Source organism: Balaenoptera borealis (genome assembly GCF_965194805.1).
Source record: "Balaenoptera borealis genome assembly, chromosome: 1".
In the NCBI taxonomy this organism is placed as follows: Eukaryota; Metazoa; Chordata; class Mammalia; order Artiodactyla; family Balaenopteridae; genus Balaenoptera; species Balaenoptera borealis.
This window is the reverse complement of record NC_138860.1, coordinates 178034697-178047754: the sequence shown is the minus strand read 5'-3', so window position 1 is coordinate 178047754 and position 13058 is coordinate 178034697. Positions and strand designations below refer to the sequence as shown.

General features: G+C 38.9%; 1 protein-coding gene across 24 annotated transcripts in view; it reads right to left on the bottom strand.

Moving 5' to 3' along the window:
• The window catches only part of EIF4G3 (eukaryotic translation initiation factor 4 gamma 3), a 391559-nt gene that overhangs the window by 238084 nt on the left and 140417 nt on the right, over nt 1-13058 (bottom strand). For 20 of the 24 annotated variants that reach the window (XM_082372341.1, XM_082372360.1, XM_082372352.1 and 17 more), the window contains exon 3: nt 12655-12783. The exons of 3 other annotated variants lie outside the window; for them this stretch is intronic. In XM_082372341.1, the coding sequence (XP_082228467.1) occupies nt 12655-12783 (129 nt within the window). Of the gene's footprint in view, nt 1-2817; nt 3174-12654; nt 12784-13058 lie in introns of those variants that run through there. One more of the 24 variants, XM_082372357.1, reaches the window with a different exon arrangement.

Sequence of the window (13058 nt, the reverse complement as noted above, 5' to 3'; positions counted from 1 at the left end):
GAAAAATGAGAGGGGCTTCCCTGGTGGCGCAGTGGTTAAGAATCCACCTGCCAATGCAGGGGACACGGGTTCGAGCCCTGGTCTGGGAAGATCCCACATGCCACGGAGCAACTAAGCCCGTGTGCCACAACTACTGAAGCCTGAGCGCCTAGAGCCTGTGCTCCACAACAAGAGAAGCCCCCGCTCGCCACAACTAGAGAAAGCCCGCGCACAGCAACGAAGACCCAACGCAGCCAAAAATAAAATAAATTAAAAAAAAAAAATGGGCAAAGGATTCAGACATTTTCTCCAAAGAATACATACAAATTGCCAATAAGCACATGAAAAGATACTCAACATCACTAATCGCTAATGACATGCAAATGTTTTACACACACACACACACACACACACACACACACACGAATTTCCTGACACCATCATCAAGTTTGCTGTTATCAAAAGGAGCATATTCTGAATGACAGTAGACACAAGTTGGCCATTCAGAACTAGAAATACTATAAGGAGAGTTAGTTACTACTATATAAAAGCTCTTGATTCCTGGTATTAAAACAGATAAAGCAGTGTGGCAATTTATAGCTAGTGTTTACAGTCAACAACATCAGAACGAGGTACACTACGTATGCATATGAAAATAAAACCTACAATCCTTAAATTACAACATAACAGCTGTGAAATAAAAGTCATATTTTTATGGCAAGACGAGAAATTTAAACAAAAAATCTTCTCTGCCCTTTGGCCTCCTCTCTTCCCCTCACTGTGCATTGGTGTATCTGCATCACCAAACCTTTCCCATCAGCCATAAAGAGCAACATTCTCTTAGCATCAACAAGACAACACCTTAAGAGACAGCATTCCTTCTTGATCTTGTAAGGGGTCACATGACCCATCACGATGACGATCTGGATTATTTAAACTGTCAGTAATAGGGCATTTGATGTACAGCCAGCCCTCTGTCTCAAAAAACATATAACTAACTGTCCCTTGACTTCTAACAGGTGGAACAGTTCTCAGAGCCTTCTGAGATGCTGTTCCCGGGTTGTAATCCTGAAATTTGGCTCAAATAAAATTTCCCCTTTCTTTCTTAGATTGATTAATTTTTCATCGGTACAGTCTTCCATTGAGATCACTGGTTATTTTCAACTTTTCCTATCTTCTAATATATGCCTTTAAGTCTACACATTTTCCTCTAAGTAACACTTTATGCACATCGCACAAATTCTGATACAAAGTGCTGTTTGTCATTCATTTCTAAAGATAATGTTTTCTATTTTTATTTTATCTTTAAGTCAATAGTTTTTTAAATTTCCAAATAAACTGATTTTGTTATTATTTTTACTCCAACATTACGTTTAAGATTATGAAAAATATTATGAATAATTATATGTATTCATATTATGAATAATTATGTTCAACTAAAATAAATTATAAATCTGATAAGCTTTTTTAAAAACAGCAGTTATATTCTGTAGAGTTTCAACTTAAACATAATTTAGATTTTGTCTTTCTTTTGTTGTTAAGCTCTAAATTCTATAGAAGTATATTTAGAAAAAAATATAAATATGATTGGAATGTAACATTTTTCTCTGTAGCCTAACATGATTAAATTTTATAAATACTCCTTGAGTAGCTGAAAAAAAAAGCATAGTCTTAACTGAATGAGAAAAAATTAAATTAAAACATTTATTAATTATTATTTCATTCAAATTACTCATAGCCTTTGTAATAGTTTCTCTAACTTGAATTGCTAAAACACCTTCTCTATTTTTTTTAAAGTTTGATAATTATGATGTTCAAATCACTGATATCCTCAATTATTTTTATCTTGGTTGGTTGTGTACAAAATTTCTCTTTCATAAATATATTTGAACTATATATACATTCTTGTGCTAATATATATTTATATAAAAACAAGTTTATTATCTGTCATTTATCTGTATCAGGGATTGGCAAAGGATGGCCCTTAGCACCTAAGAAAGGGTTTTACATTTTTAAAGGGTTAAAAAAGAAGCAGCAGCAGCAGCAGCAGCAAAAGGTCATCTGGCCCCAAAATATTTACTATCTGGTCTTTCTAGTTTGCTAATGTACATCAGGGGGTGGCAAATTTATTCTGTAAAGGTCCAGACAGAAAATATCTTAGGCTTTGTAGGGCATAAAATCTGTAGCAACTATTCAACTTGTCAATTGTAGCACAAAAGCAGAATTCATAAATAAATTAGTATGGATGTATTCTAGTAAAACTTACCAAAAACAGGAGAGGGGTCAGATTTGGCCCTTGGGTCATAGTCTGCCAACCCATGATCTATATGGTTACTAACTAATCTGTCCATTTTTCTGAGATGTCAATCTCCCACACTGATTATGAATTTGTCAATTTCAACATTTACATTTGCTTCATATATATTCTGAACCAATTATTAAGTATATAAGAATTTGTAAAGTTACATCTTCTAGAAATTAAAGTTTTATATTGTAGGAATTATCTCTCTCCCATATAGTTTTTTGCCTTGCATTCTATGTTGACTTCTAAGGCTGCTTATACCTGCTTTCTTTTTATTAGCATTTTCCTTTTAATGTTTTCCTGCTTTTGTTTTTAATCTCTGTCATGTTTAAATGCATATACCTAGATTTCAGTTTTGACAAACTGAGTGACTATTTAATAGAGGAATTTAATGTCATTATTATTACAGTTACCAACAATGTTGTTTTACCACATTTACTTTTCCCTTTAAATTCATGGGATTTATGGTCCTAGCTTATTCTTTATTATTAAGGTAACGATATAACCTTTTACCATTATTTGTGCCCATTACTTACCTATTGTCTTTCAGCTCTAATCCACCCTGTAAGTAGAAGGGTGCTTTCACCTCCTGTTAGTATGGCTCCAGACACCAACTCCATTCAGATCTCTAGTCTCTGAAAGCCAGAGATCCAGCAGCAGACAGGCGTGCACACCTGATATTCAAAGTACTAGCCTCGCCTTGCTCTCTCACCTACTGAGTTTCTGACAGCCAACCTGCAGTAAAACTCCCTTCTCACAAGTCTGACCAACAGTCCCCTAAAACAGGGGTCCCCAACACCCGGGCCACAGACTGGTACCAGTCCGCTGCTTCTTAGGAACCGGCCACACAGCAGGAAGTGAGCTGCGAGCAAGGGAAGCTTCATCTGCCGCTCTCCATCTCTTGCATTACCACCTGAACCACCCCCCTCCCCCCCACCCACACGGGTCCATAAACAACTGTCTTCCACGAAACTGGTCCCTAGTGCCAAAAACGTTCGGGACCGCTGCCCTAAAGGACACTTCTCTAAGCTCCTAGGTTCTTACAACACCACCATGTCTCCTCTTTCATTCCCTCAGCTCTAGAGACGTTAGCTGCTTCCTGTAGTTATTAATCTATGGATTACTTCAGTGTCCCTTTGAGAATCAATCAGCTAGTTTAACAAATTCATGTATTAGATCCCCTCTATTTGAAATAGTGCCGTTTCTTTTTTTCCTGACAATACTTTAACAGCTGTACTGCTAAGCTAATTAGGCTGTCATGTTGTCAACTATACTAAACAGGCAGGTCAAAATTTTGGAACTAAACTGTAAAAGAAGATGGGCAATTTTAATGGTGATGAGGAGTAATAAAATTTGAGGTAATAAACAGTCTTGAATAATATAGCGTAGTACCTGAAAATGGAGTATCACTGACAGGAAACTGAGAAGGAGATTTATTTTGCTGGTGAAATACAACAAAATATTGGCAACATAAATTCTTTCTTCTACATATCACCTACTTAGGTACCTATGGAACAAAACACTTGGCAGACAGTAAAGATACCATACAAGAGTGAGAGAATTCAGGTAGCTTGAGAGTTTATCATTCCTCAGAGAGGAAAAAAATGAGGGTTCATCAACCAATGAAAACTTTACAATCAGATCTAGCTCTTCCTATTACTTAATAATCAGCATCACTGGAAATTTGAGAAAAAAAGGACAGTAAATTAATATAGGCATTAAGGAAAAAGTTTGTTAGTTTGGTAAGTAAATTAGAACACTTTATTTTCTTAACAATCAATCTATAATCTTCTTTGTTCATAGTTAATCAATTCTACTTGCTTTAAATATAACAACTTCTCCTTAACTCTTCTTTGACAGAATTTAAAATGACCTACCACAAAGCTATTATACATGATATGTGTGTTGTCTGCTTTTCACTGAGTATGGAGTCACTGAAATTCAAGACTCTTAGTTCTATAAAGATGCTAGCTTTCTTTCTTTTTTTGGGGGGGGGGGGGCAGGTTGGGAGGCGTGCTGTGAGGCTTGTGGGATCTTAGTTCCCTGACCAGGGATTGAACCCCAGCCCTCAACAGTGAAAGTGTGTAGTCCTAACCGCTGGACCGCCAGGGAAGTCCCAAAGATGCTAGCTTTCCTATACTTCAAGTAAACTTTCTCATTTGATCACTGATAAAAAACAAATAAGCCTGTATTAAGCTCATCCTCTCCCTTCTCCCACATCCATGCAAATTGAACTCCCCCCCTCAATTAACCTGGATAAGAACATTTACCTAGGGGCTCCCCTGGTGGCACAGTGGTTGAGAATCTGCCTGCAGATGCAGGGGACACGGGTTTGAGCCCTGGTCTGGGAAGATACCACATGCCACGGAGCAACTGGGCCCGTGAGCCACAACTACTGAGCCTGCGCGTCTGGAGCCTGTGCTACGCAACAAGAGAGGCCACGACAGTGAGAGGCCCGCGCACCGCAATGAAGAGTGGCCCCCGCTCACCGCAACTAGAGAAAGCCCTCGCACAGAAACAAAGACCCAACACAGCCAAAAATTAATTAATTAATTAAAAAGAAAAAAAAAGAACATTTACCTATATGCCTGATTAAGCTCGGGACACTATTCTACATGTCTATGGTACTTATCCCCTCTGCTGACCTTTCTCCCAGTAGTCCTATCTGCCCACTTCCCCCATAGCTCTCTGAATCACATAAATGGTGCTGTAGATGGAGGTGCCTCCCTCGCCCCCTGCAAAAAATTCATAAATTGAAGCCCTAACCCCACAATGTGATGGTATTTGGAGATGGAGACTTCTGGAGACAATTCGATTTAGATGAGGTCATGGGGGTGGGGCCCTCATGATGGAATTAGTGCCTTTGTAAGAGACATCAGAGAGCTTGCTTGTCTCTCTCTCTCTCTCTCCCCCCACCCCCTGCCGTATGAGGACATAGTAAGGAGGCAAGGCAGCTTTCTGCAATCCAAGAAGGAAGTTCTCACCAGGAACCAAATCAGTCAGCCAGCACCTGATCTTGGACTTCCTAGCATCCAAAAATGTGAGAAATGTCTGTTGTTTAAGCCACTCAGTCTACGGTATTTTGTTTTGGTAGCCTGAGCTAACTAAGACAAATGGAATATAAATTTTTGCAGGAAAAATCACAAGCACTCTGAACTGAATAGTCAAACCACTCCATTTCTTAATTCTCTGTTCTATTTCCCATCCCCTGATTTACTGGCACATGCTAATTTCTGTAGGTGAACTGAGGCTGCAATTTTCAAAACCATAAAAATCTGAAAAAGTAATGTCACAGCTAGGTAAAAAACAGATTGGTGGAGCTGAAATGAGTTTTTCTTCTAAAACTACGGGAAGTAAGTGAAGTAAAGAGGTAAACCTGCAAGGGAAACTCTGGAAGAGGTTTTGCACTACCTATTAAAACAGATGAGTGGTAGCTAGAGAAATCAAGAAGCGCCTCCCAGGATGTGTCCAGAGGAAATAACTCCTTAAACGTGAAACAGATAAAATCCTAAACCTTTTTCCCCCTGACAGAACTGAGATGAAAATAAACAACATCATCAACAAAAAACTGAGCTTACACCAAAGACAATGAAAAAAATGCTTGTGAAATCACTCAGTTCTTACAGATTGGTTCTTAGAAAATTCTTTCTTTTTCTTTTTTAATTAATTAACTTATTAATTAATTAATTAATTAATTTTTGGCTGCCTTGGGTCTTCGTTGCTGCACATGGGCTTTCTCTAGTTGCGGCAAGCAGGGGCAACTCCTCATTGCAGTGCACGGGTTTCTCACTGCAGTGGCTTCTCTTGTGGCAGACCATGGGCTCTAGGCGTGCAGGCTTCAGTAGTTGTGGCACTCGGGCTCAGTAGTTGTGGCCCGCAGGCTCTAGAGTACAGGCTCATTAGTTGTGGCACACGGGCTTAGCTGCTTCGTGGCATGTGAGATCTTCCCGGACCAGGGATCGAACCCGTGCCCCTGCATTGTCAGGCGGATTCTTAACCACTGTGCCACCAGGGAAGTCCCATCTTTGATTTTTAAAACTGTGTTGAATTAATGTAGAATTCATTTTTAAAACTTTCACTCTTCACACTTAGATATTTCAAAATATAGGTTCTAGTCTTATAGATTTCCCAAACAGAATCTGAAACTTGGTGTTTAGGGTACGGAAAGTCTGAATAATAGTTGCACTTAACTATCATTCTTACAACAAAACTTAAAAACTAACCACAAATATCTTGAAAGAAAATCACTGGGAATTTTTTCTAGTTACATGCAATGCAAAGAGAAGCATAATCAAACAAATACGCCTTTAGGCATATTTCATGGTAAGCTATAAGACTGCATTAAAGATGAAATTTGGAAAACATCTGGTGAAGTCCTACTTTATAAATATGTTTGCAACTGTTTTTGTTAATAAAAAAGACAAAAGAGCTAAAATTCTCTATCAAATATGACCACATTAAGATAAATCTCAAGAATCAGAGAAAAGAGCTTACCACAATTATTTAGCATATATTAGATGAAACCACAGGTATAAATGATTTAAATTTTTATAAGCCTTACTTTTATACTAATGACATTTGTAAAGGTATGTTAATTTGTAAACTGCTTAATGACAGTATTTGCTGATGAAATTTTCAATAGGTATAAATTTTTAAGTATGTACATATATTATCAACTGAAGAAAACAAAACAGAAGATTTGGCAACAGGACCAACTAAATGCAGTCAGTACTGCAGTTTCTGGAGGCTACATCAAATCTTCATGTGCCATGAATGCAGCTTCCAAACACCAGTCACTTCAAAGACTGCTTTAGACAGCCATAATATGTTCCATGGGGGAGAAGGCTAGTATAAAAAACAATAAATTTTGCTTTGCTTTCTTTTTTTAAGGAATGTCAACATTCATCTATTTCAACAATGAAATGTGAAAAACATTTTCAAAGCTTTCTCTACTTATCCTGGTTAGCAACGCTGACTGTCAGAGTTGCCAAACTCAATTTATTTTCTTCATAAAAGACATTTTAAAAATCAAAAAAAGTATAAAAACTTGCTTGCAGTAAGTAAAATCACTCTTTAACTTAATAAGAAAGATAAAGCAGTTTGCAAAGTCTGAAACAATCCATCAATCAACAACTGTGAGGCAATAGTGAGTATTTTTCCTTAGTAAAACAAGACCTCTGAAAGGAAAATGAAGTCTGGAAGTTGGATAAAGTAAAAAGATTGCAGGAACCATGAGTTGTTTAATCATATTCTTTTGTAATAATGAAAATAGTAATGTTAAAATAAGTACCATGATCAATCACTACTCCTCAGTGAAGAAGTCCTTTGCTTAGCATTTCCAGAGACAATAAAGAATCTAACCAGCGGATCACATACCATCACCATCTCAGTCCACTACTTAACATGACCAAGTTGATCTCTCAGAAAAAGAGAGGAACCAAATGAACAGGAACAGTGGGTGGAAAACATGTACCACTCCACTTCTTTGGCATTATTCTGAGCATGTCTTCTCAATGATTACTGTGAACATAGCTTAAGAGTTTAGACAGGGATACCAAGAGAAAAAAGAAAAGGACTAGACACTGAACCTGATAATCAGTGCCAGTTTGGATTCCTTATTTTGTTATTTAGCTCCATTATGAGAAAATTAACTGAGTTAAAACAAATGTGTACCAACAATCAAGCAACAAGCATGAAACACTTATGTTTTGCTTAAGTAATTTAAGATAATTCAAGTAACAAATTTCCGATATTTTTTACAAGACACAAAATGAAACAATGCAAAGTTTGCTTAATTTTAAGTATAAAATATAGAATTCATAATGTTTTCATGGGACTTGCCTGGTGGCACAGAGGTTAAGAATCTGCCTGCCAATGCAGGGGACATGGGTTCAAGCCCTGGTCCGGGAAGATCCCACATGCCGCGGAGCAACTAAGCCCGCACGCCACAACTACTGAGCCTGTGCTCTAAAGCCCGCAAGCCACAACTACTGAGCCCGAGTGCCACAACTACTAAAGCCCGCACGCCTAGAGCCCGTGCTCTGCAACAAGAGAAGCCATAGCAATGAGAAGCATGCGCACCGCAAGTAAGAGTAGCCCCCGCTCGCCGCAACTAGAGAAAGCCGGCACGCAGCAACGAGGACTCAACACAGCCAATAAATGAATAAATAAATAAATTTATTTAAAAAAAAAAAAAAAGGACATGTGGTTAAAGAAGTTTCTTTAATCTTTTCTGCAGTTGATTTGAATCTAATAGTTCTGTGTGTAAGAATAAACCACACTATTTCCAACAGAAAATGACCAAGCCTGGCCTCTACTTTTATCCTGGAAGGGATAAGCAAAGACCTGGAAGACATCTCAAACTCCTGGAGAGAGCTTCTAAATTTCACACTAATACCAGACAGGTAGCCAGATTAGACACACACACACACACACACAGAATATCCTGAAGAGAACCAAGTCAGGCACGAAAATAACAAATGTCACTTATTGAAAGCGTTAGCATGTCCTGTTCTGAGGCAGAATTTTATATAGTCTTCATAACAGTCCTCTTAAAGAGTGGTAGAATTCTAATTCTCTCCTATATAGCAGAAGAAGAAACCAAGTTCTAGAGATATCAAATAATTTACCCAACATCATATAACCAGAAAGTGACAGACCAAGTCTCAGAACCTGGAGTCTGTTTTGACTCCAAGCCTATAATTCTTTTCCCTCTATTTTGAAGGTTCTACTTTCCATAATGATCTACAAACATGTCAACTATTAAACCTAAGGAGGGACTTCCCTGGTGGCACAGTGGTTAAGAATCTGCCTGTCAACGCAGGGGACACAGGTTTGAGCCCTGGCCCAGGAAGATCCCACATGCCGCAGAGCAACTAAGTCTATGCGCCACAGCTACTGAGCCTGCACTCTAGAGCCCGCGAGCCACAACTACTGAGCCCGCGAGCCACAACTACTGAGCCCGCATGCCACAACTACCGAAGCCCATGCACCCAGAGGCCGTGCTCCGCAACAAGAGAAGCCACCACAATGAGAAGCCTGCACACCAGAACGAAGAGTAGCCCCCGCTCGCTGCAACTAGAAAAAGCCCGTGCGCAGCAACAAAGACCCAACACAGCCAAAAATTAATTAATTAATTAATTTTAAAATATATATAAACCTAAGGAGACTGAGTTTCCCACAGAACTCCCCATTTTTCCAGGTATGCCAATTTAGAAAAACCTCCTCACTCTGTAAACAGATGTTAAGATATTGTTAGGAGACAAATGAATCCATATAAGGCTGTCTCTGTCTGAAAGGCAGGGGATAAAAGGGGGGTAATAAATCAGATGTGAGTTACTGGGTTCATCCATCAGATGAGGAAGATAACAAAACAGACCACAAAGGGTAGCAAGATAATATTTGGTGACCCTTCTCCCTGGAATTCATGTACTCTGACTTCTAAAAGAAACTAATAAAATGGCATACAGAAAGGCATTTGTGGGCTCGACAACTGAGACCACTGCTAGATCATCCTTTCTTAAATGCAAACTATGCATTTGCAAGCAGCACCGTCTTTCAGAACACTTAAGGGCTTTGGGCCAACTGCTGGGGTCTAATCACAACTGGAAACCGTAAAAATTTGAAATGGAAAACTAAGCTATTCCCCTTATGTGCCAGTTATCAACTGCTTGCCTTTCAGCTCAAAATTCAACTTGTCTGCCAGTACAGTGAAAATGGATCTGGCACAATGTAAAGCTTTGTCAGTAGAGGGCACTGTGAAGATATTGCAGGAGGAAAGGGTTTTGCTTCCTGGTTCCTCTAGGCATGCAGAGCAGGCTCCTGCAGAACAGACAGCTTCTCCAGAACCTGACTTCCCCAGTGCCCAGCTGCTCTAGAGGGCGCAGCTTCTTCAGTGTCAGGATTCTGCTGCAATGTGCAGCAGCCAGCAGTACCCAGTAACTAACAGCTACCCCTGGTACCCTCTCAAGCCATTTTGCAGCAGAGTGCCTCCTAGAAGAAACAGCCCTGTGAAGAGTTTTCCCTCAGCACCTTAGAAAGCAGAATTCTGGAAAGTTCCAGAGGGTGGATTTCTAGTAAGTTCCACTGATGTGGCACCACAGCAACTTCTCTACCATTCAGAGAACCACATCATGCCAGATCTCAGCCCAAGGTGGGGAGAGCAGTCTCCTAACAGTAGCGTGAAATAAAGAGGCACAAGGCTGAACAGGCCTTTTTTAGATTTTGGAGAGAACATACATTACATTTGAGTGTGATACACCTCGACCTACCTACAAAGTCATCTGGGAGGTTTCCAATTTTGATTGAGGGAAAGGACAAAAGGAGGCTCTGCAGTAAGTTTAGGCTGTAACACAAGCTGCTCTACCACATGGGTGGGACCTGTGATCCAGCAGATTCAAGGTTACCTGAAGTGCCTATGGCAGAGATGCTTTAAGGAGCCTCTAGCCATTGTGAACTGCAGCAGCTCTTTGCTAAAGGAACCGGTGCTACAGAAGCCAGCTTTCCTCAACACTCCGTAAGATGAATTTCCAGCAAATTCCAGAAGAAGGATTTCTAGCACGTTCCACTGGTATGACACCACAATGACTTCTCTACTATAAGGTATGCCACAGCCATGCACTCTCTGGTAACAGGGTGGAGAAGAAGGCTCTTCCATGGGGACTCCATCTTGGCCCCAGGAGAAGCAGCTACTCCTTATATTTGTAATTTTTATATCATTTAGAGTTTTCTTTCTTATTAGCCAATCCCTCAGTACTCCAATCCCCTATTATATTTAATAATCCTTTATATTAAACTTTCCCTATTCAACTTACTACAGTTTTTCTTTCCTCCTGAGACTCAGACCAACATACCTGATTAATAGCGTGGGTGGTTCTGTTCAGTGCCATGAAAACCAACACTAGAAACTCATCCTAAACAATTAAGAATTCATTTTGACATATTTTACTTTTAAAACTCAAAGTTAAACAAGAATGATTTAGACCGAGTTTAAGTATAGTACTAAGCCCAAATTAATTTACATATTCCTGAATAGCGCTATTTCAATCATGCTTTGGCAAGTTGTACATTTCTTCTCCAAACATTCTATAGTTTAAACTATCATTAATCAACCCTTAACTTATAATCACCAGCTTTTAGCATTATTTTCAGTAATTCTTCCTCTTATTATTCAAGCTCTTAAAGACCTAAAATATAAAAGCCCAAATTGAAAATAATGTTATAATATTAATTTTCATTATTAAAAGGAATGTTTCGTACGTGTAAATACTGACAATCTCAAACAGCTTGGTTCAAGGTTATTGGCTTGACTCTCTCTACATTCCAGTAAGAGACTTCTTCTTAACTCTACCCCACTCTTAACCACAAGGAAGACCAAATAAGCATGTAATGGTGAGTTGGTACAAGCTGAAAGATTTCTTGGAAATGTCTTAAAATGCAGGGGACCCACAGCGACATCTTCTTAAAACAGTTTCGGTGTCTCCTGTGCCTGTTACTTGGAAATAAACTAAGGAGTTCACTATTCTTTAACAGTTCAACAAAATTTTAAGCCTAACAAATTCCAATAATCTACTTATAAAACCAAACAAACAAAAAAGCACTCTAAAATTATCAATACTAAGAGGGAAAGACAGCCATATCTTTTACGAAAGTAGAAAATAACCACCAACACTCTACCAAAAAGCGAAAAGGGAGACTAACAGATTACACATTGAAAGGCAAACAAGTGCTTTATGAGATTTTTAATGAACTTCATAGAGTCATACTCTAATTTCTAAAACAACAAAAAGGAAAACTAAATATCACTGACAGTTTATTTTGAATGACTCCATAAATGAAATGTGTAACACTATTAGTAGTCACTATCATGGGAGGTGTGTCTAAAAAAATGTATGAGAGAAAATAGAAATTACTCTTCAAGTAATGTTGTATGTTTGCTTAAAAGTTTGCTTTAGAAAAATAGAAATTCGGGCTTCCCTGGTGGCACAGTGGTTAAGAACCTGCCTGCCAATGCAGGGGACACGGGTTCGAGCCCTGGTCCAGGAAGATCCCACGTGCCATGGAGCAACTAAGCCCGTGTACCACAACTACTGAACCTGTACTCTAGAGCTTGTGAGCCACAACTACGGAAGCCCACGCACCTAGAGCCCATGCTCCACAACAAGAGAAGCCACCGCAATGAGAAGCCTGTGCATCGCAACGAAGAGTAGCCCCCGCTCGCCGCAACTAGAGAAAGCCCGTGCACGGCAACAAAGACCCAATGCAACCAAAAATAAATAATAAATTAATAAATAAATAATTTTTTTTAAAAAGAAAAATAGAAAGTCAGCTCTGACATGGAAATTTCTTTTAGGAAAAAAAAAGGTTTTTCTTACTTGAGAGAGTCCAGGGGACGATGCATGTCCCGGGGGCGTTGCCGCAAGATTTGGATGCCCCTTGTTTATTTCATGTGCTGAGTAAGGGGAAGGGGTCGGGGGTCCCGGCTGTCTTGCTACTTGTGTTACCTGTGAGGAAATCAATTTAGTAAGAGTATTAGTAACTCAATCTTAATAAATATTGCCAAAGTAGCTAATTTTTTAAATATGGAAGTATCTGTCTCACTTTATACTAAAGTAAGTGCCAGACTGACTAAAGGCTTAAAATTTCAAAATTGAACAAATGAAATTCCTAGAAAAAACGACATGAATATTTTCATCCATTTGATAAAAGATTCTTGAAACATACCTAAAACTAAAAATTTTAAAGGAAAAACTATGCTAAATGAAACATGCCAGACTAG